This window comes from Phascolarctos cinereus, unplaced genomic scaffold (genome assembly GCF_003287225.1).
Source record: "Phascolarctos cinereus isolate Bilbo 61053 unplaced genomic scaffold, phaCin_HiC Scaffold_3;HRSCAF=262, whole genome shotgun sequence".
Classification (NCBI taxonomy): Eukaryota; Metazoa; Chordata; class Mammalia; order Diprotodontia; family Phascolarctidae; genus Phascolarctos; species Phascolarctos cinereus.
In genome coordinates this window covers 124,013,419-124,035,114 of record NW_027555736.1, presented here as the reverse complement: position 1 = coordinate 124,035,114, position 21,696 = coordinate 124,013,419, and the positions used below count along the sequence as shown (strand labels likewise).

Sequence of the window (21,696 nt, the reverse complement as noted above, 5' to 3'; positions counted from 1 at the left end):
CTCCAGGTAGTAATCAAAGATTTTTAATTTTAGCACATTACCCATAATATTAAGACATTTTCTCCATATGCCTCAGAGCTTGTCATCTGGAATTGCAGATATGATATATTTTCTAGCATTTCCATCATATATAAAACACATTTTTACCATCCCAATTCGCCCCTTATCTGCTTCGTGTTACAGTTATTTTTGAGGACTCTATTATGCTCTAATTATCCAAATTTACTGTCTTAATTTCTTCTTCTAAAGATGGATTTTTCTCAAATGACTTCAGTATCTCAGCCATTTTAGAGTCAACATTAATTTCATGCTTCTCTTCACTTGTAAGGGCTCATTTTTCCTGAATTCTCCCCATTTCCACCCCCAAAATGCAGTATTTTGAGAATTACTCTTCTTACTTTCTATCCTAAATCTCTTCTAGCTTAGCAAAATGTGGAATAGTAAATATATAGGCCTGGTAGCCAAAAATCCTGGCTTCTAATCCTGGGCTTTGCCATTAACTAGCTACATAACCTCGATTATAAACTTTGCCAGAAGTGAGCTTCATCATCCATTAAATGACGAATTGGAATTTGGTGGTCACTAATGTTCCCCCTGGCTCAAACAGTCTCTGGTGTGGGTGTAGGTGCGTGTGAATGTGTGTGGATGGGTGTGGGTGTGTTTGTGTGTGTGTTATTTTTGGCACCCTAATTTGGTCTGTGGTATATGTGTTTCTGCCCTTCATGAGAAAATTTTGATTTGGTAAGGTTTAGTTGAGATACCCACTTGCTTTACAGTTGGTAACACAAACTTGTCTTGTCTATTCAAGGTACTATGTGCTTGTACTTTACACAGGATTTAGACTTGATTTTTTTTAAGGTTCCAGGATAAAGTGGCAATGAGTTGGACAGGGGCATCCGAATACAGAAGAGCCTGCTGAGTCATGCCACCCAACCAGCCCTAACATTGCAGTGAAAAAGGAAAGTAGTGGGGAAGGGGTCTTCTCCAGCAGAATTCCGTTTCTTTTTCAGTGAACTTTTTATAAATAAGCAAACAGGAATAACAACTGACATTTTATAGTGCCCTAAGGTTTGCGAAGAATTTTTCCATGTATATACAATTTCACTTGAAATTCACAATAATCCTGTGAGGTACCTGCTATAGGTGTTATTAAAAATTATTATCGTTTTAGATTTTTGCTTGGTGGCCCAGAATTTAAATTTATTCTTCTATGATGAGGAAACTGAGGCCTACAGATGGCTAAGTAGCATTCCTAAGAGCCACAAGAAGGGAATGGGGTAGGGAATAAGCCTTTATAATAGCAGCTATTATATGTCAGGTACTGTGTTAAATGCTTTACAAATTTTATTTCATTTGATCCTCACAATAACCCCTTCAGGTATGTGCTATTTTTATCCCCATTTTACAGTTGGAAAAAAAAAACAGAGGCAAACAAAGCTTAAGTAATAAAAACAATAATAATAATACCTAACATTTGTAATAGCACTTACTATATGCCAGCAATTACTATTTCATTTGATCCTGGCAACAACCCTGGGAGGTAAGTGATACTATTATCCTAATTTTACAGTTAAGGAAACTGAGGCAGAGATTAAGTGACTTGCCCAAGGTCACACAGCTAGTATGTGTCTGAAGTCACATTTGAACTCAGGTCTTCCAAACTCCAGACCCAGTCAGTGATCTATCCAGTGTGCTACCCAGCTGCCTCTGGGAAGTTACAGGGACATTGACCTCTAGGTATTTCTTCCTTGGATTGTGACCTAAACTCCTAGATTTTAGTCTTGACTCTACTATCTTAGGCAAGTTACTTCCTTTCAGTGGGTCTCAGTTTCTTCATCTATTAAATATGGCTCCAGGAAAGCCAGGAGGAAAATTATTTTAAATTTCTTTTGTTGAATCTTTTTCCCAACTACCTTGTTACTACATTGGTAGTATTTTTTTCTATCAGCTCTAGGACCGTACAGTATCATATCAGGGCTAAAAATCCTTTAAAAATTGTAAAGAAATTTTTAAGATTTAGAGAATAATTGGGTGAAGAAATAGTGCTCCTCAGGGCATACATGTCTAGAAATGTGCTTGAAAGGTAACAAAACTTCTAACAGAAGAAGGGATTTTGTCTGGGAATGGAAGGAGAAAATTTGGAGAGAAAGGAAGACCCAGGATTATATCACTAGAACTTAAAGGGACATTAATTAACCTCTCTCAGCCTCAGTTTCCTCATGTGTAAATGAAGATAATAATAGCACCTATTTCTTAAGACTGACCCTCACAAGTGGGGACCCAATGAGATAACATATGTAAACTGCTTCGCAAATCTCAATGTGCTATCGCTAGCTATTTATTATTAAATATTATCTATTTAGTCTCTCACTTTCATTTTATAGTTGGGGTAATTGAGATCCTGAGAGGTTAGCTAATTCAAGGCCCGATAGCTAGTTATTAGGAAAGAATCCAGCCTCTTTCCATCCCACTCTACTGTGTGCTTTCAGGATGCAATGGATCCAGGCTCATAGTTAAGCTGATCTGTAAACTCCTAGACAACCCCTAGTCAAACAGTCAGCGGTAAGGCACGTTTCTTGGAAATGTAGGGAAGATTCAAGGACTGGGCTTTGACACTGTTCACCCTACCTGAGGATGAAGTAATTGAGTCACTAAGCTCTGGCTCAGAACAATAGAGTTAGGTCAGTATTCTTACCTGTTGGGATCTTTGGGGATTTACAGTCTTTCCATTCAATGTATTAGTTTTGACTTATCTACAAATGTAATAAGCATTCATCCATGCTCCCATCAAAGTAATCAGCAAAAATGCTAACTAGCACCTGCAAGAAAAGTCTTTCTATTGTCTCTTATAAGAAATAAAATTTTAAAGTTAGCAAAATGCGCAAAGAATTGAATTTTAACCGGGTAGATTCTTTGACAGCATGAGGCCTTGGAATCAGCTAGACCTGCCTCTGAAAGACAATAGCTACCAAGAACAAATCATTTAACCTTTCAGTGCCATCAGGCAACTTTCTAAGAATATAAATTACAGATGAGTTGCCAATCTGCATTGAAGCAGGAAGTTTCCATACTGGGAGTTTTGTGAATTTATAAACTCTCAGATCACGCACACACACACTCCTTGTGTGTTAAAAAACACTGCATTGAAATTATTTTAAATGTATGAGTCATGTATGAGTCATTTTCTTCAATTTTCCTATAATTATGGCATTTATCTTGGTGGACAGTTTAGTTATGTAGCTATTTATCTAGCATCTCCATGCCCTTGAATTGTGATAGGATATAGAAAAGAGTTCATTAGATTGATTCATGTGGCATTTTCATAATCATACATAGTTCATAGTTTCATAGTTGAGAAAAAATGAATGTGGGCATACTTCCTAATGAATAGCCTTCCATGTTATATATGAGAGGTCCTTTCAACACCACCCAGAGAAAAGAGGCTCCTTTTTAAAGCCTGTCCCCAACACAGGGTGAGAAACCTAGAAGAATCCATGTTACTACTCTGGATTCATTTTTGCAGAGTCCTAGATAAGGCGGATTTACATGGTGAAAGCAGCAGATAGGCACACATGAAACGGAAAATGCACACAACGAATATTTTAAGCAGCCTTGGCCAGGCCTAGATAGTGGGAGGGTGTTTGCACTCAATCTGTTCAGAAGGACACCACAAGACATGGCCATAGCTGTAAAATTCACAGCACCATCTGTCTTCTTCCCACCTCCCAACCCCTGCTAAATTCCAATTTTCTTCTTAAGCGCCTAATGAGTCCTTCACCTTTAAATACAAACCTGCTCATTTGGGCTTTTGTTGGGAAAGATTTTAGTGCTATTTACAAATAAGGGGTATGTTTACAACCACTGCTCTGAATCAGATGGGGCATTTTTGCTTTTCTATTATGAAACATCACTGAGGACCTGAGCTTCCTTTCCACAAAGATAAAAGGGCAGGAGGTAGGAGAGAAGGCCAGACTGGTGTGTTTGTGTCCCTCTACTCTTCCCAGAATTATGACTAGATCACTCCTAACAATCCTCTTTGTTGATTGATCAAGGAGAATTGCCAGCCTGTTGACCTTTCATCCCTCAGGCTGATAATCCTGAGCTGACTAATTTTTGCCCTTAGTATCTTGTCCAGATTTCAGCAATTGTCATTTCCTGATTTAGGGAAATCTACTAGTGAACAAATATTGATTAAGCATTCACTAGGTGCAAGGCACTATGCTAGTCTCTGAAGATTCAGACACAATAAACAATAACCACAAAAAAAAAAAGCTCCTATTCTCAAGCAGCTAGCATTCTGCAGGGGAATACATTGACACAGTAAGGAAACACAATATAATTTGGGGTAGGAAAGAGTACTGACAATTTACAAGGATCAGGAAAGGCTCCTGGTAGGTGGTGATTGAGTAAGCCTTGAAGAAAGCCAGGAATTCTAAGATGTTGAGGTGAAGATAATATACATTCCAGGCATAAAAGATAGCCTAGGTGAAAGCATGGAGGCTGAAAATATTGTGTTGAATTCAGAGAATAGCAAATCAAATCAAATGATGCGCCTAATCTGACAAGATAATATATACCATGTGTCACTTTATTACCTGGTGGGAGGGGACATATAATTTGATTCTCCTTTACTCTTCCTGTGATGCTACATGTGCATGTTTAGCATGTGCACTCTACTGAAGGAGATGAGGGGAAAATTATTATACATAGGATAATCATCAATAAATGATATGCTACTTGCTTCTAAATAAGTATGGCAGAGGTTTCAAAATTCCCTCAGTCTGTATGGGGCTGCTGTCTAGCTTCTTCTCCCATTCCCAGCCTTTCCCCTATTCCAGTTATTACAGAAAAGGCCCCTGGGACTAACTAGATTCCCTGCCAGTCCCTCCTTCTGATGCTTTCAAGAGGAGAAGTAGGGAACAGAAAAGGGAAAAAAAAGTCCCCAAGTTCACAAAGAGAAGGGGAGGGTGACACGATCTTCTGGGAGTCTGGGGCTGAATGTAAGGTGCTTTGATGGCTAAGCACTATCAGGGGGGTGAAAGATTTGTAGAACTTAAGTCTTGGGGAGAAACAGAGCTGGTTTCTGCAGGCTCTGTGCTATAGCTGGATTCAGGGACAAGGTAGAAGACAGAAAGTCCTTGACATAGGTGATGAAAGAGTTTTGGTACCATTCTGCTCACTCCCTACCTGTTATGAAAAGCATGGCCAGGAGGGGACAAGCAAACTGAGACACCAGTGTGTTACAGTGAATAGAGGAAGAGTACAATGTGAGTAACACTAGCAGAAGCTAAAAGGGGTCTCTGACACAAAGCCAAACAAGAATGACAGAGCATTGGGCAACAATTGCCAGACTTGAGAAGAATGGCAAATTGAGTTCTATCCTAGACATGGTACAGCCAGAGGAGAGACCAAAATAGCTTTGATAGCAGGCCACAACCAGTCATCTCTACCTATGTCTTCTCACTGGACTCTGATGACTCTGGAAGAGAGGGTGGGGCAGATGACTTGGCACAGCTGTGCCTCACTGAAATCCAATCCACTATAAGTCAAGATATCACCCTCCTGATGTCATTGGTCCTCTTTGAGAACAAAAACGAACAACAATAAAGGATAGCAGCTATACTGGGAGACCTGCCCATTGTCATCAATAATTAACTATAATGTTTTCAGCCATGTTGTCAAATGCTTTCAGTGAAGATGAACATGGCATCAAGGTCAGCTACGGCACTGATGGCAAATTCTTCAACTTGAAAAGACTGCCAGCCAAGACCAAAGTGGAGGGAGTGTTGGTGCATGATTTTCTGTTTGCAGATGATTGGGCACTCAGTGCAGTCTCTGAAGCTGAGATGCAACAAAGTATGCATTGATTCTCTGCTGCTTGTGCTAATTTTGGCCTAACACCACCAAGAAAACAAAGGTGCTCCATCAACCACCATCACACCATACATGCATGGAATCATGGTTACAGCAAATGGAGAAGTTCTGAATGTTGTGGATAAGTTCACTTACCTTGGTAGTATACTTTCCAGGGATGTACACATTGATAATGAGGCTTATACACACATTGCCAGAGCTAGCTCAGTATTTGGGAAGCTCCAAAGGAAAGTATGGAAGAGAAGAGGTATTAGACTGACTACCAAACTGAAGATCTACAGAGCCATTGTGCTGACCTCATTGTTGTATGCCTGTGAAATCTGGACAGTATGCCAGCGCCATGCCAAGAAACTGAATCACTCTCATCGAACTGTCTTAGAAGAATTCTGTAGATCAACTGGCAGGATAAGATACCAGACACTGAGGTCCTTTCTCAAACTAAACTGCCAACCATTCAAACTCTGCTTCAGAGAGCACAACTCTGATGGGCTGGCCACATCGTTCCAATGTAAAACATAGGCTTGCCAAAAAGACTGTTTTATGAAGAACTCACACAGGGCAAGTGTTCACATGGAGGTCAGAAGAAGCAATACAAGGACACTCTCAAGGTCTCTCTTAGGAACTTCGGAATTGATTGTATGACATGGGAGACATTGGCACAGGACCACTCAGTATGGCATGCCCACATCAGAAAAGGTGCTATGCACTATGAGCAAAGCAAAATTGAAATAGTTCAAGAAAAACACAAGATTTGCAAACTTAGAGAATCCACCCCAAATGTTCACACATACTAGTTTTGTCCGACCTGTGGTAGAACATTCTGAGCTCATATTGGTCTAATCAGCCACAGGCACACACACTGAAACCTGACTCTAGTATAGTAATGTCATTTTGGTCCTCTTCCAAGACAAAGGACAACAACCAATGGTAGCTGCTAGTAGGTGGGTTGTTCACTGGCTTCTTTGTTTATTTTCAGAGTATTGATTCAAGAGTTTTTGCTTTCCTTGACTAAATCTTTGTGCTTTTTAGGAGCCTTGGTCAACATATGTTGAGGGAGGAAATACTAGTGGAAGGGAGGTATGTTATGTCAAATACTAAAGATCCCATATAATTTGGGTGGGAATGAATAAACCAAAAAAGAATTAAGGTTCTTTTGTGTTTATATTACCAGATCTTAGCATAGTGCTTGGCAGATAAACAATAAATGGTCTTTCATTCATTTCATTCATATCACCAAATCTAAATCGGGGCCAGAAGGAGCCTCCAACACCAGGTTGCCATAACAATGAGAGTCCTGAAGCTCACATCTGATGTTGGGAGATCATTAATATGTAAGTTACACAGTCTCTAACCCTTTCTGACAAGGAATCTATGAATATAACTCTTTACGTTTTAAAAAAATCTCTTTCAATCCTGACTGAAGGTAACATTCTAATAAAAAAAAAAGAACTAATGCTACATATGTATATTGACATATGTATATGACAGTATCATATAGAGGAAAGTACATTAGATGAAGAGTTGGGAGACGCAGGTTCTTATCCTAAATCTTTCCCTAACTCACCCTATGAGCTGGAACCTTATGAGCTTCCCTGTTTATTTCTCTAGCTTTTAATTTCCTCACCTGTAAAATGAGGGAGATAGACAAGATCAAAGATTCTTAAACCTTTGTGCGTCATGGAACCCTTCGGTAATCTGGTGGGAGAAGCTTATATGGACCCCTTCTCAGTTTGTTTTTAATGCCTATAATAAAATACATAGGATTACAAAGACAATCAATTCTATTGAAATAATAATGTAATTTCCCCTCTAATGCCAAAGACCCTCTTAAATCTATACATAAACCCCAAGCCCATGGACCCCTGATTAAGAACCCCTGTATTAAATGATCTATTTTAGTCTGTGTTCATTTTTCTCTTTTTTTCATGTTGGATTAAGAGCTGCACAAATAGCTAATTATTCCTAACAAACATCCAAGATGAGGAAAATATTAATTTCTTTTGAGATAAAAAGCTGAAGCAATGAGGATATATATGTATATATATCATATATAATATACATATATAAGAGAAAGAGAGATGAAAATGTTAATTTAAATTAAGCAGCTCAAATGAGAATATACCAAAAAAAATCATAATGATGACAACATACCTGCTCAAACAATATTTCCTCAAAATGGATTTTTACCTTTGTTCTGTTGGTAGATTGGCAAGGGTGACTTTGATCCACAGGGCCTCTTATTGCCACCAAAGTGGACTGTAGATCCCTGAGTTTGAGGATAACTACTCTAGAGGCAGTGGCCAACAAATCTAACTACTTGTGCTCATTCCATTTGCATGGAAACAGCAAAAAGATAATCATTCGTGACATGTGTAGTCCCTACATCCCTTTAGTGTTATGAAAATTCAAGTGGTAATTTCATCTCATACACACTCACTCATCTTCTATTCCCTCAGGTTTTCTTCCCAAAGGCAAAGATGAAGCCATAAAGCTTCTGGAATACAATTGTTACTGCCATAAATCACTTTCTTAAACAGTGCATAGCCAGAGTAGGTGCAACATTAGCAAAAATAGACAGCAACACAAAATAAGCTCTAAGGTACCATATCTTTTAGAGGGATGAAAATTATGAAAGAATTAAAAACTTTTGCAGAAATAAATTTTGTTTTTCTTGGGGAAGCAGGTGTATGAACAATAAGACATTATTTCTGGATTAATGGGCATTTTCTTGCAATGATTAAAATTATCACAATAAATGTTTTTTGTGTTAAAGCAGATTAAGCAGTAGAGGGCACTATTGATATAAACAGTAAGGCAGTGATATAAAGTATAACCCTGAGACCACATAATGTAAAGATTATGTAAAATCTCATAGCAACAAAAACCATTACAAAACAAAAATTCTAAAATAAAACCATTTCCACATCCTAATGGATAGCCCACTGGCATAGTGCTCTGTTGATCTGATTACAATTGATTTTATCACCAAATAATTGTGAACAAAGGCTTTTTTGGTTTCTGGACATGAAAGAGACAACTTAAACAAGTGACAGAAGTTTGGTTTCAGCTGCTGTCATATTATTATTCCATTCTTAAATTAAGCCTTCTTGACCTTCCCCATCTGCGACACAACTTAAATTAGGTCAAAATTCTTGTTCCTACATTAAAAGCATTAGCCAGCATCCTACATTACATTATGCTATGTTATAATATAAATAACATATTATATGCTATAGCATATATCTGCCCCTTCTAGGGTGTAAAAAGCGGGGAGGATATCTTATCTAAGTTTTATATTTCTTCTAGCACTTAGTACAACCTCTTAAAATCCAACCTCTGACACTAGTTGTCTGACCATGGGTAATTATATATGTGTGTGTGTGTGTGTGTATGTATACATATACATGTGTATATATAATATATATATGTATATGAATATATATGTGTGTATATATATACACATATATATGTATGTGTGTGTGTATATATATATACACGTATATATGTATATATACATGTATATATGTGTGTGTGTACAAATACATACATACATACATATATATATATACAGTCCATAAAGGTATACAAAGTGCTTTTATAAATATTATACTATTTTGTCCTCACAATGTCATTGGGAGGTAAGCGCTATTATTATCACCATTTTACAGATAAGGAAACCTAAGGAGATAGAGATTAAGTGACTTGCACAAGGTGACTCAGCTACTAAGTGTCTAAATCTGGATTTCAACTCAGCTCTTCCTGACTCCAGGTCCAGTATTCTATCTACTGCTCTACCCTGCTGCCCTTAGGTAAGTCACTTAACCTCTCTAAGTCTCAGTTTCCTCATCAGCAAAATGGGGATAATAAAACCAAAGGTGCCTACCTCTCAGAATTATGAGACTTAAAAAAAGATGGTGCCTGTGAAGTGCTTTGCAAGCTTTATAGTACTATGTAAATGTCAACTATTATTATTAATACATGTGTTAATAGGATTATCAATTTAGAGTTTCAGTAGACTTCAGAAGTCATCCAAGCCAATTCTTTCATTTCAGAGAAACGAAAATTGAAGCTCAAACAAGGTTCAGTGATTTGCCCATAGTCACTTAGCTAGACAGTGACAGAGGCAGGATTTGAACCTTGGCATCTGATTCCAAGCCAAGCACTGAATGAGGTCCAGCAGCAACAACAGGATGCATATAGTGCTTTAAGGTTTGCAAGCCAATTTACAAATTTCTGATTTTATCTTCATAATAACCCCTGGGAGATAGTTGCTATTAATTTCTCTATTTTACAGATGAGGAAACTGAAGCAAAAGCAACATGCCCAAACTCTCACAGTAAGTGTCTGAGGCTGAATTCAAACTCAGGTCTTACTGACTCCAGGTCTAGTGCTCTACTGCCTGCATCACCTAGGTGCATAGTATATAACCTCTGTGATTTATAAGTCTTTGATACAAAGTATGATGGGATTCAGAGGAGGGGGCTTCTAAGGGGACGAGAAAAAGTTTCACGGAGAAGGTGGCCTTCAAAGGATCTGAAATATCAAATACCGAAAAATAAAGAGCATCTCCCGAGAGGCAGCATGACACAGGGAATAGAATGCTAGGCTTAGAAGTCAGGAAAATTGGAGTTTAAATCCTGCCACTGACAAAGTCTAGCTTTCTGACTGTCAATTTCCTCATCTTTAAAATGGAATCATAATGCTAATACTACATATCTCAACACACTGCTGTAAGACTAAAGTAAGCTAACTTTATATGTAAAGCACTTTGCAAACTTTAAGGTCTGTATAAATGTCAGTTATTGTTACAGTTCCTGTTGAGGAGCCTCTTCAGGGGCTCACCCCAGCTATTATGTATTATAATCAATGGCTGAGCAGGATGTGGATAGAAGAAAATTGTAGATGCCTGGTCCAATTGATATTAGAAGGCCAAGCTACCAAGGCCAGCATCAGGAGTTTAATCCCCACTTGGGACTAATTATCAGACTTCCCTTCCACAGACTACATCCCTAAACAGAAGGCCTGGCCTACTGGAGGGAACACTAGATAATGAAGAAGAACCCTTTGGTTCTAGTGCCAGCTCCACAGCTTACTATTTGTGGGATTTTGCTCTCATCGCTTCAGTTTCCTCATCTATCAAACAGGGATAATAATAATACCTGCCATAAGTCACTGCTCAATGCTTCCAGCACTTAGCACAGTGGCTGGCATGTAGTAGGCACTTTAGAAATGCTTGTTGACTTGACTTTTTGACTAAGTCCCCCTACCCAAGATTAAATCACAGAATCTCAGATAGGAAGGCCCTCAAATGCAATCTAGTCTTGTGCAGAAATCACTCAACACCCCCAAGAAGAGGCACAATCTTTACCTGACGACTTTAATGAGGAGGGAACCCATTCCCTCTTACTGCTTTTACACAATTTTGTTAAGAGGTTTTTCCTGCATCCAATTGAGATCTGTTTCTCTGCAAGTCCTACCCATTCTTCATAATTCTGCCCTCTGGGGATGAACAGAGTAAGTCTAAACCAGGGGTGGGCAACTTGGCCTCCAGGCCACAGGTTCCCCATCCTTCAACTTAACAATGACTCCCCTTTAAATATTTCAGGATAGCTGTTGTGACCCTAAAGCCTTCTCTTCTTCAAATGAAAATACTCCCAGTCCTTCAACCAACCCTAATATGGCATGGTCTCCAGAATTCTAAACACCCTGGTCACTCTCCTCTGAATGCTCTCCTGTTTGTCAATACCCTTCCTAAAATGTCCCTTCACTTTACCACCAAACAACAGACAATACTGTAGATGTGTTTCTCCAGATGTGTTTCTCAGTCATTGGGCCACACTTGAGAAACTAGAGGGCCACAGGTTCTCCACCCCTGCCCAGGCTAAAATATTCCCAGTTCTTCAACCAACTCTTACAGTTGTGCAGCCAACTCTTACATGGCATGGTCTCCAATCCCCTCACCATTCTGGTCACCTTGCTTTGAATATGTTCCAGCTTGCTACTACCCTTCCAAAAATGTGACCCATAGAACTGACCACCACACTGTCGGTACATTCTGACCACAGCAGAGTACAACAGGACATTAATTTCTCTTCAGGTGAACAGTCTGTCAGTAAGAGATTCAAAACCATGCCAGATGTGGTGTCCTTGGGGCAAACAAAATAATATGTGAAAAAGCACTTTGAAAATGCTCAAGTGCTAAAGACAAATGTAAGACCACTGAGACCATCCCACATCCATTCAGTCACAGGGAACTATGTAAAGCACTGTGATAGGACCTGCCTCAAACTCACTCCCTTTGCTGGAAAAATGAAGTCAAAGGGAATATTTCTGAGGGTGAGTCAGCATTATCTTTTCTATCTGTATAGAAGGGTACAAATATGACCAGGTGTATCTCTAGGAGAGAGGAAGGAATGCGGCAGTTAGGACCAGGACACACACACACAAACACATCCCCACCTCATCTCCCCTGCCTCTCTCTTGCCAAACACTCACACTGGTGAGCAACAGAGCTAGACATACTGGGGCTTCGTTAAGGAGGTTGCCAGGCACCGAGTAACAGAGACACTGACACAGCATGAAATTGTTACTGACACTGCCAATTTGCACTAACAGGGACTGGAGGATTCAGTGGGTAATTTCGAAAAACAAATTAATGTCTTGGAAATTCTGAGGAGGATTTTTTTTAACTGTCATTCACATTGACAATGCGTTAATGGGAGGTTGTTTAGTTGTTGTTTTTATAGATACAGAGGGAGAATATTGAAAGCTCTATTTCTCAATTCATTTTCTTTTCTCATTTATACCCAGTCTTTTTTTCAGTTCCTTCTGGCTCCGATTGTCTCAGTGGCTGTAGTCGTCAGAGCTCTCTTCATTTTGAATAATCCTCTAATAAGATACACATGGCTAAATAACTCAAAAAATCACAATGTCATATGAACCCTCTAGAAATCTAGAACTGAAGGACAGGCACCCAAGTGCTAAGCTAACTGCATTTGTATCAGGCTTTGTTTCCTACAGGGCTGATGTGTTTAAAAGGACTTTTTTTTTGGTGGGGGGGGGGGAGTTGCAGTAGACCTGAATCTCTGTAATAATGAATTCTACTATAATCAGATTCTACTCAGAACAGATTTCCCAATCTTCTTTCTGTATTTATTAAAAATAGATCAAATATCATTTGAAATCTTAGCTGATTTAATCCCCGACACTGGGTGCCTGACTCTAATCATTCTGGTCCCACGTTTCATTTGTGAGCTTGCTAAAGTTTTTTTCTTAGAGAAGCCTTCTGGGCCTCACAGTGCTTTGGTGTCTGACTCCACTGTGAGCCTCCTGGGCAGATGCCTGGCCTCCACCATGCATCATTCAAGAAAGTGGGCAATAAGCCACTCTATCTCTGCCTCAGAAGACCTCAGGTACAAAAGCAGAGGGACTACCTCAGGGAGAGACTACTCAGGGAGAGAGAGAGAGAATGGATGAAGTCCAGATGCCCAATTAGCTTGCAGATCCCAAATCTGACAGGAAAAAAAAATCTAGTTTATTGGTTTGGGGATGGAAAACTGTTTAGAGTCCAAAAAGAAAGAAATTAGATCCTGAGGCTTTTCTTTTATTGTTCTCAAATTGAATGACTTTAAAGATTTTACTTACCTAGCATTCCTTTGTTGGAACTGGATAGACACATGTCCTTCTCTGCACTGGGAAGGACAAAACCCACCACAAAAACTTCCACCCCATCAGCCATCAGGGCCAAACCTAAAACAAAAAAGAGTGTCCATTGGAAGCGCCCATGACCACATTCCTCAATGATATTCTCATATTGGTGAGCCAGCTGTTCTTCATCTTCCAAACGTTCTGCCATGAGATCTTTCTGGTCTCTGTAGTCATCAGACCTGGAGGGAGATTTCTTCTTCTGCTTTGCCTTAATGTCATCTGGGTGGGGAATGCCCTGGTACTCCCCTTCATAGATTTCATCATCTTCATCGTGGCCTTCAGTGGCATCACTCTGGGCATCTTCATCTTGGTTGGACTCATTTCCTCCCCGGTAATAGCTGTCATTGGGTGTATACCCTTCATAATTGCCATCCTGATATCTATAGCCATCCATTCCTTGGTTCCTAGACTGCCAATTTGCCTCTCTAGCTATATCCCTTGCTCCACGGTAGAGATTTGCACTGTTTCTATAACCATCATCCATTATAAGTGTATGGTTTAAATGCAGACTCCACACTGCATCAAGTGGTACTTGGAGATACCAATTATATTTGTCTGCTAAAATTATACCAACTGCATTTCCTGAATAGACTGGATTTGTACAAAGAAAACCCCTGGAACTTTTTTCAGGTCAGTTTCAGACAGAAGTCTTGAAAAAAAAAGTGTCACGCTTCAGTCTTGCTTCCTTCAAAAGCCACAGGAGCACTGTGTTGGGAGCTGTTGATTGGAGATGTATCTCCTGCTTTGCTTGACAAGGAGTTAGGAAGAGTTAGCAGATTGCTTGGTTCTCTGATTCATTCTGTTGGTGAAGGTCGCACCCTAGGAGAATGGGAAGAACAAGTATAAGAAAATTGTAAATTACTGCCAAAACAACCAATAAAGCAGACAAAGTACAATTCAAGAGCAATGAAATTCATGAAACAGGAAAACTTTAATCTATTTATACCTCTCCCCATAAAAAGACCAGGACTAAATGAATATAAATGAGGAGGGGGTATTTTAGGGGGAGAGAAGTTTAAAAAACTTTTTTTTTAATGAGGCAATTGGGGTTAAATGACTTGCCCAGAGTCACATAGCTAGTGAGTGTTACATGTCTGAGGTCACATTTGAACTCAGGTCCTCCTAACTCCAGGAGTGGTGCTGTATCCACTGCACCACCTAGCTGTGCCCTAAAATTTTTTCTCGAAGAAGACCAAATCTTACATGAAAATGAAATGAGTGATATATTTTAATATATGGCTCTTTTTAGACCTTAATCCTGAGTGCCATGGACTTTTGAAAGGATTCCTATTTATTAACAAGTTTCTTGGAGAAAATGTTTATTTCTGTGCGTTTATTAATCAAAGCCAATAGCCATTTCCATATAAGATGTAGGAAAGTATATGTTCATGCAAACTATCTGATAGTTGAAGTTCATAGACTCCTCTAAATGCTATTATTATTTCTCCTAGGATTTTTCTGTTTCATAATAGCAAAGTCCCAGAAATAACCATTCCCACATCTAAAGAATTTATATTACTGAGTTGGCTTAAAGGAAGGAAGGAAGGAAAGAAATAAACAATTACTAAATATCTACTATGTGCCAGGCAGCATGGTAAGTGTTTTATATACGTTACCTCATTTGATCCTCACAACAACCCTGGGTGATAGGTGCTATTATTATCCCCATATTATAGTTGAAGAAACTGAGGTTTACAGAGATTACCCAGGACTATACATCTAGTAAGTGCCTCAGGCTGAATTTGAATTCAGGTCTTCCTGATTCTAGGCCTAGCACTCTATCCACTGCACCACCTCGCTGCCTCTAAGGGCCACCATGGCATCACATTTTTGGAAACTGTGAAATGCTATAATCTCCAAAACACTGAACTTGAACCCAAAGGGCAATGGGGAGAAACGTGGTGAGTGTGAGCAAGCTATAACACATTATAAACAAGAAATTATGAAGGAGAAGTAGTGTAAATGCATGAACAAAAAATAAAAAAGAAATTAGACTGGTCCTTTCATGAGAGTGAAGGAGAACCACTAATATCTTCCCAATGTCAGGAGAACTTTAAAAAGCCCTCAGCACAATAGATGGACCTGCCATGGTGAACTTATTGAAGGATGTGAACAAGTCATACAATATGGATAGTCATGAGTGACTTGGAATCAGCATCATTGGGGAAAATACTCACATTGACAGGATTACGAATGCATTGACATACTGGAGTCATCTTATGTTGGAATGCCATGAAATCAACAGTACATATTTTCCACAAGACTGGCATTCACACTAGCCTTTTTTATACTATACCCAAAGCTCTTCTATATATCTTTTAAATTTACATTTGTATAATGCTTTAAGGCTTGCAAAACACTTTCTTCATAACAATCCTGGAGGTAATAATATGAGCATTATTATCTCATTTTACAAATGAGGAAACTGAGGCCCAGAGAAGTTAAGTGATTTACCCAGGATCACAAAAAGTATATCAGGCAGTATTTGAACTCATGTCTTCTAAATTCAATCACAGCTGTGTGTGTGTGTGTATACATACACTCACACACTCACACATATAATTGCATATACTATACACAATTTATATAGAATATAGAATTATATCATTATACATTTTATGTACTATACCTATATATGTACACTATACAGTGTTCTACTATACTATACTACCTCTCAAACTCTAAACTTGAGGAGATTACAATAAATAATAAAACTGGTTTGGATTATGAATCAGGAATATATGATAGACATATTAATAACTACAAAAGAGTTAGAGGTCTATAAACATAAATCTGGCTATAGGTGGTCTGAAACTCTTCCCTTGAGAATTACCTGTTTACGACCTTAGACCACTGAACAATTAGAGAGCAGCTTTTGTGCTTATCCCTGAAGACTAAGCACTAGAATTAAACCTACCACTAAAGCTACGATAGATTTTAAATGTCTATTCATTGGCTCAATCTGGTTTAGCCCATCTGCCCAGACAATTTTGCTGGGACGTGGCCACTGTACATGCTATGGCTTCATGGAGCCCCAGGTGAGAGTTGGGTGAAAGATGGATGAGCAGCCCTGAAAGGGGCTCAGCAAGCAGCCTCCCTGAATACCTCATGCACCATAATACCTCGCTATCATTGTTAGGTGTGTGGCAGGGATTGGGTGAATTAATGGATGTGGACAAAATTTGAAAATTCCATACTTCACTGTATATACTATTATCTATCCCATAGGTCTCCGTAATAGCCACATAGATAGTGTGAAAGAGTCTGTTAAATTTTTCATGGAAAGCTAAGTAAACTACATACACAGTAACTTCATGGTCAATCAGTCTAGTAACCCTATTTAAAAAAAAAAAGAAGAAGAAGAAAAGAGGTTAATCTGGCTGTTCTCTCTGAAGCCATGCTGTCTCATAACGATCATTGCTTCCGAGTCAGACTCAATGCGGTCAATCTTTTGTTCCTTAGCCACCCATTAAAAAGAAGTTAATATCTGAGATGGCTGAGAGTGCATAATAATTCCTTTCAGTGATGGCTGTTATTTGTTATTTTCTCCTAGAATATAAAATGTATTATTGGCTCTCATTTGTTTTAACCACCTGCTAAGATTCCTGAAATACACTAGGTGACGTCTACATGAAAACGGAATGGTTTACTTTGCTGGTTTTGAGCGTCAGTTACTTCTTTGGGACTGGTAACAACAGCTTTCTCTGCACCACTTTCTCTTGATATTATAACTCTATTTTTTTCTCAATTGGAGTCATCCAACCTTTTACCATTTTGTCCAAGGTAGAACTACGTTCTAAGACAATGCTAGGTTTGAAGTCAGAAAAACCTGGATTTGAATCCTGGTTTGTATACTTACTAGTTATATGGCCATAGGCAAGTCATGTAACTTTTCTGTGTCCTAATTTCATTAGTTATCTCAGTAATCTAAGTAAAGCACTTTATAAATGTCAAGGTACAATATGATGTGATGTGTGAATAGCATCACGTAATAAAAATACCACCCTAGATGCCTGGGGATACATAGCCCCAACTTAGAAGTCCTCTGCTCTCTCCCCAATTAGCTACAAGGTGGCAAGGGACACAATAGCAGTTTAAGAATCCAGTAGTGTCCCCTCTGCCTCCTTTTAATGGGAGCAGGACACACAACATAATTGTGAAAATAACTAAGTGGCAGGCTGGATGGAGAGCCAGACTTGGTGTCTAGAAGGCCTGAGTTTGAATCCTGCTTCAAATAATTACTGTCTCTGGGCAAGTCCTTTAACCTCTTTCAGACTCAGAATACACACACACACACACACACACACACACACACACACACAGAAAGAGAAGAGAAGATAAGGAGAGGAGAAAAAAGGAGAGGAGAGGAGAGGAGAGGAGAGGAGAGGAGAGGAGAGGAGAGGAGAGGAGAGGAGAGGAGAGGAGAGGAGAGGAGAGGAGAGGAGAGGAGAGGAGAGGAGAGGAGAGGAGAGGAGAGGAGAGGAGAGGAGAGGAGAGGAGAGGAGAGGAGAGGAGAGGGAGATTTTTGTAATTGTTTTACAAACCTTATAATTATATTTGGATTTGGACCTATTTTTCTTGTCTGAGGAGGGCAAAGCTAGAGCCAGGGCTTTGCTGCTGCCACTTGAAGCAGCTCTGGAGAGCTAATCGTTAAATTTTCAGCATCAGAATTTGAACCTCTGAATCAGCAAACAGTACAAATCAGGACTTGATTTAAAGTTTTGTTGATTTTCTAGACTCAGAGTGATGGAAAAATGTTAATAATGCAGATTAAACTTTAAAATGGGTCATACCTAAAATCTTTCCCCCATGAGTCAGATGTTAGACATCTACCAGCACATCTCTGACTAGAAACTATGAATAAAGAAGTTACATTGAGCCAGATTGCAGCTCAACACAAGGTAAATGTTCCTAAACAGTACTGTCAAAACAGAAACTAAATGCCATGGAGTTATAACCAGAAAGGTTGACCCTGGAAGAAAGGAGCAAAGTGTACCTGCCTCCCTCTTTTTCATAGGTGAGGGATTAAGGTTGTGGAATATTACATATAACATCTGTCTTAGAGCATGTGGTGGTTAATTTTGCTGGCCTCCTTTCCTCTCCCTATCTCTTTCACTCCCACCCTTTCTCTTTCTTTTATTCTTTGTTTAAAAGCCTGGCCCTCTCATCAGAAGAGAAAGGATATATTTGGAAAAGATGGCTGGGTAAAAACAAAAGACATAATAATAATAATAATAATAATAATAATAACAACAACATTTACATAGTGCTTACTATGTGCTAAACACTGTGCTAAATTCAATAATTTTATAAAGCAATTTTTTTTTAATTGGAGCTGTCAAAAAAATGGAATGGATTGCAATAGGACATAGTGAATTCCCCATCCCACCACTGGAGGTCTACAAGTATGGGCTAGATTACCAATTATGGGAATGACATTAATGGGATTCTTTATTCGATTACTTGTTGGATGATCTCTTAAGTAGTTTTAATTAATAGTCAATAAATATTTATTAGGCATCTACTATGTTATCAGAAACTATGCTAAGCACTGGAGATTTGTTGTTCAGTCATTTCAGTCATGTCCAAGACTTCATGACCCCATTTGGGATTTTCTTGGCAAAGATTCTGGAGTGGTTTGCCATTTCCTTCTCTAGGAAACTGAGGCAAACAAGGTTAAGTGATTTTCCCAGAGTCACACAGTTAATAAGTGTCTGAGGTCAGATATGAACTCAGGTCTTCCTCACTCCAGGCCTAGTGCTCTATCCACTGTGCTACCTAGGTTCACTGGAGATATACATATAAAAAAAAAAAAAAGATGGTCACTGCCCACAAGGACCTTGCAGTCTAACAGGGGAAGATATTACACAAAAGAAAGCTTGGGGTGGGTGATGGAGGCATGGTGAAGTCAAAGAAATTCAAAATGAGTTCAGCCTTTATATTCTAAGGTTCTATGTAACTCTATCCTTGAACTAGGGGAAATGACAACTTTAAAAGGAATTTTAGGTAATCTGAATAATCCAGAGTCACATAGTTACTTTCCTTCAGCTATCTGGGAGATTTAGACAAAAGTTGGTGTTTTGTTATCTTTGTAATGAATGGGAAGTACATAGAACTGGCCAGTAGAACTCATGAAAGCACCCTCCAGAGTTGTACTACTTGCTAAAGTGTCACAAGTGTCACAAGTGCAAAACCAACACAGAATCTCAGCTGTCCTGAAATATTTATTGCACCAATTTACCCTCCTTTCTTTACCACTAGGCTTTTTTCTAATACTAGAATTACTAATATACTAGGTTAAACAAAGGTCTTCACCTTTCATCTTTCACCATCTTTCAAAAGACTATAATTAAAATACATACATCAATTCAAAAAAACATCTATTGAGCACAATTTTTCAAGACATTGTGCTACTCTCTGTTAAAAGATCATAATCTCCTTGAAAAAGGGATTTGTTTCCTTTGTCTTTGTATCTACCATATCCAGCACAGTGCCTAGCACATAGGTGTATGGGGTATTCAAAGAGGACTAGCATCTCTGGTGTGAGAGTTTGCTGAGCCCTTTTCAGGGATGCTCATATACCTTTGGTGTCCACCTGACATTCAACTCTCACTTATGGCTTCAAGAAGCTCTATGTCCTGACTTTTGTCTTGCCACTGGGCTCTGATGACTCTGGAAGAGAGAATAAGGCTGATACTTTGTGCAGTTCTGCCTCACTTAAATCCAATTCACATACAAGGCATCACCTTTGATGTCATTGGTCCTCTTCAAAAATGAAGGATAACCAACCAATTAACAACCACAACACAGGCACATTAATAAATGCTTGTTGAGCAAGATAGGTATATAGATATCCATATTTAATCACTTCTATATGTATATAAGTACATGTATATATACATATATGTGTGTATATACATGTGTGTATATCTCTTTGTTATCTCCCCTGCTAGGGTGTAAGCTTCTTGAGAGTATGGGCCATTTTATTTATTGTGTTTCTATCTCTAGCACCTAGCACAGTGACTGATGCATAGCAGGTGTTTACTAAGTACTTACTGGTTGATTTGGCAGATAAATATGTATGTCAAGACCCTCTAGCCATTTCATTAATATTTTATCATAAATCCATTTACTTACTGTCTGCTATTTGAACTGACTCAGGGGAAAGTTGGGATGACAAAGGTTTCAGTAGAACCAGAGAGGATAAGGACTGTAGCTGAAATCGGAAAAGTCTGGGAGCCATGAGTCAGAAAAGGCATATCTAATGTAAGATGACTAAAGTAGTGAAGTGGATGGAGTGCAGAGCCATAACTATCTATTTTTGCAACTAGGGGAAGGGTCACCTGGAGTACAGTTATCAGGAAGAAGAAACTTGCCCCTTGCCATGAAAAGAATTGTCCAATCATGGAGAGGAGCAAGGGTGAACATGCCCTGGCGGAGACTGACACCTTTGCTGTGGGGCTAATGTGGGGAGACGTGGGAAAAGGGAGAATAATGCTGTCTTAACTATCTAAATATCCTGGCCTTCTTTGGGGGAGGGGTTGAGGACAGTATTCCCATTCTATATGGGAGGGGAGGGCTTGGGATGAGAGAAAAGCTCTAAGTGGCATTGTTTGTATACTCTGAGTTTTCTGCGAGTGGGCAAGAGATGAGCTGAGGGCGGGTCCCAGAGAGTGGGAGCTAAACTTCCAGCCCTGAGGCAAAGGCAAAGCTTTAGTTCAGTCTCTGCATGTGTGCTTCAAAGACAAGCTACTTCACTATTTTGCCTAGGTCTGGCTCTGCCTGCAACCATCCCACTTTACTTCTATGGTTGCCTTCTCCTTTCAATAAAAGATTGTTTTGTAGCCAGACTTCATAGTCTTTGAGTAGTTTGTTTTTGTCCTATGAGGCAGTATTCTTTTTTTAAAGAAAAAAATCTGTCTAAATGAAATAGTATTTTCAGGCACAAATTAATCTGGAGGTGCACAAGGCATGCAATGGAACTTATAAGGTAGCATTTTATTGACAGGTGATGTTTCAAACTGACTTCAATCTCCCAGAGCCAGAGAAAAGATATTGTTACCTGCCGGATATTTCAGATGCTATTTTTTCTTCCTGGAATAAAACCTGCCCTGA

At 39.0% G+C, this 21,696-nt stretch overlaps 1 protein-coding gene across 2 annotated transcripts in view; it reads right to left on the bottom strand.

Annotated features, from left to right (window-relative positions):
• Window positions 1–21,696, bottom strand: part of SV2B (synaptic vesicle glycoprotein 2B) — a 165,961-nt gene that overhangs the window by 44,554 nt on the left and 99,711 nt on the right. For both annotated transcript variants that reach the window (XM_020964491.2, XM_020964512.2), the window contains one exon: window positions 13,519–14,400. In XM_020964491.2, the coding sequence (XP_020820150.1) occupies window positions 13,519–14,065 (547 nt within the window). In that variant the 5' untranslated portion in view covers window positions 14,066–14,400. The remainder of the gene's footprint in view (window positions 1–13,518; window positions 14,401–21,696) is intronic.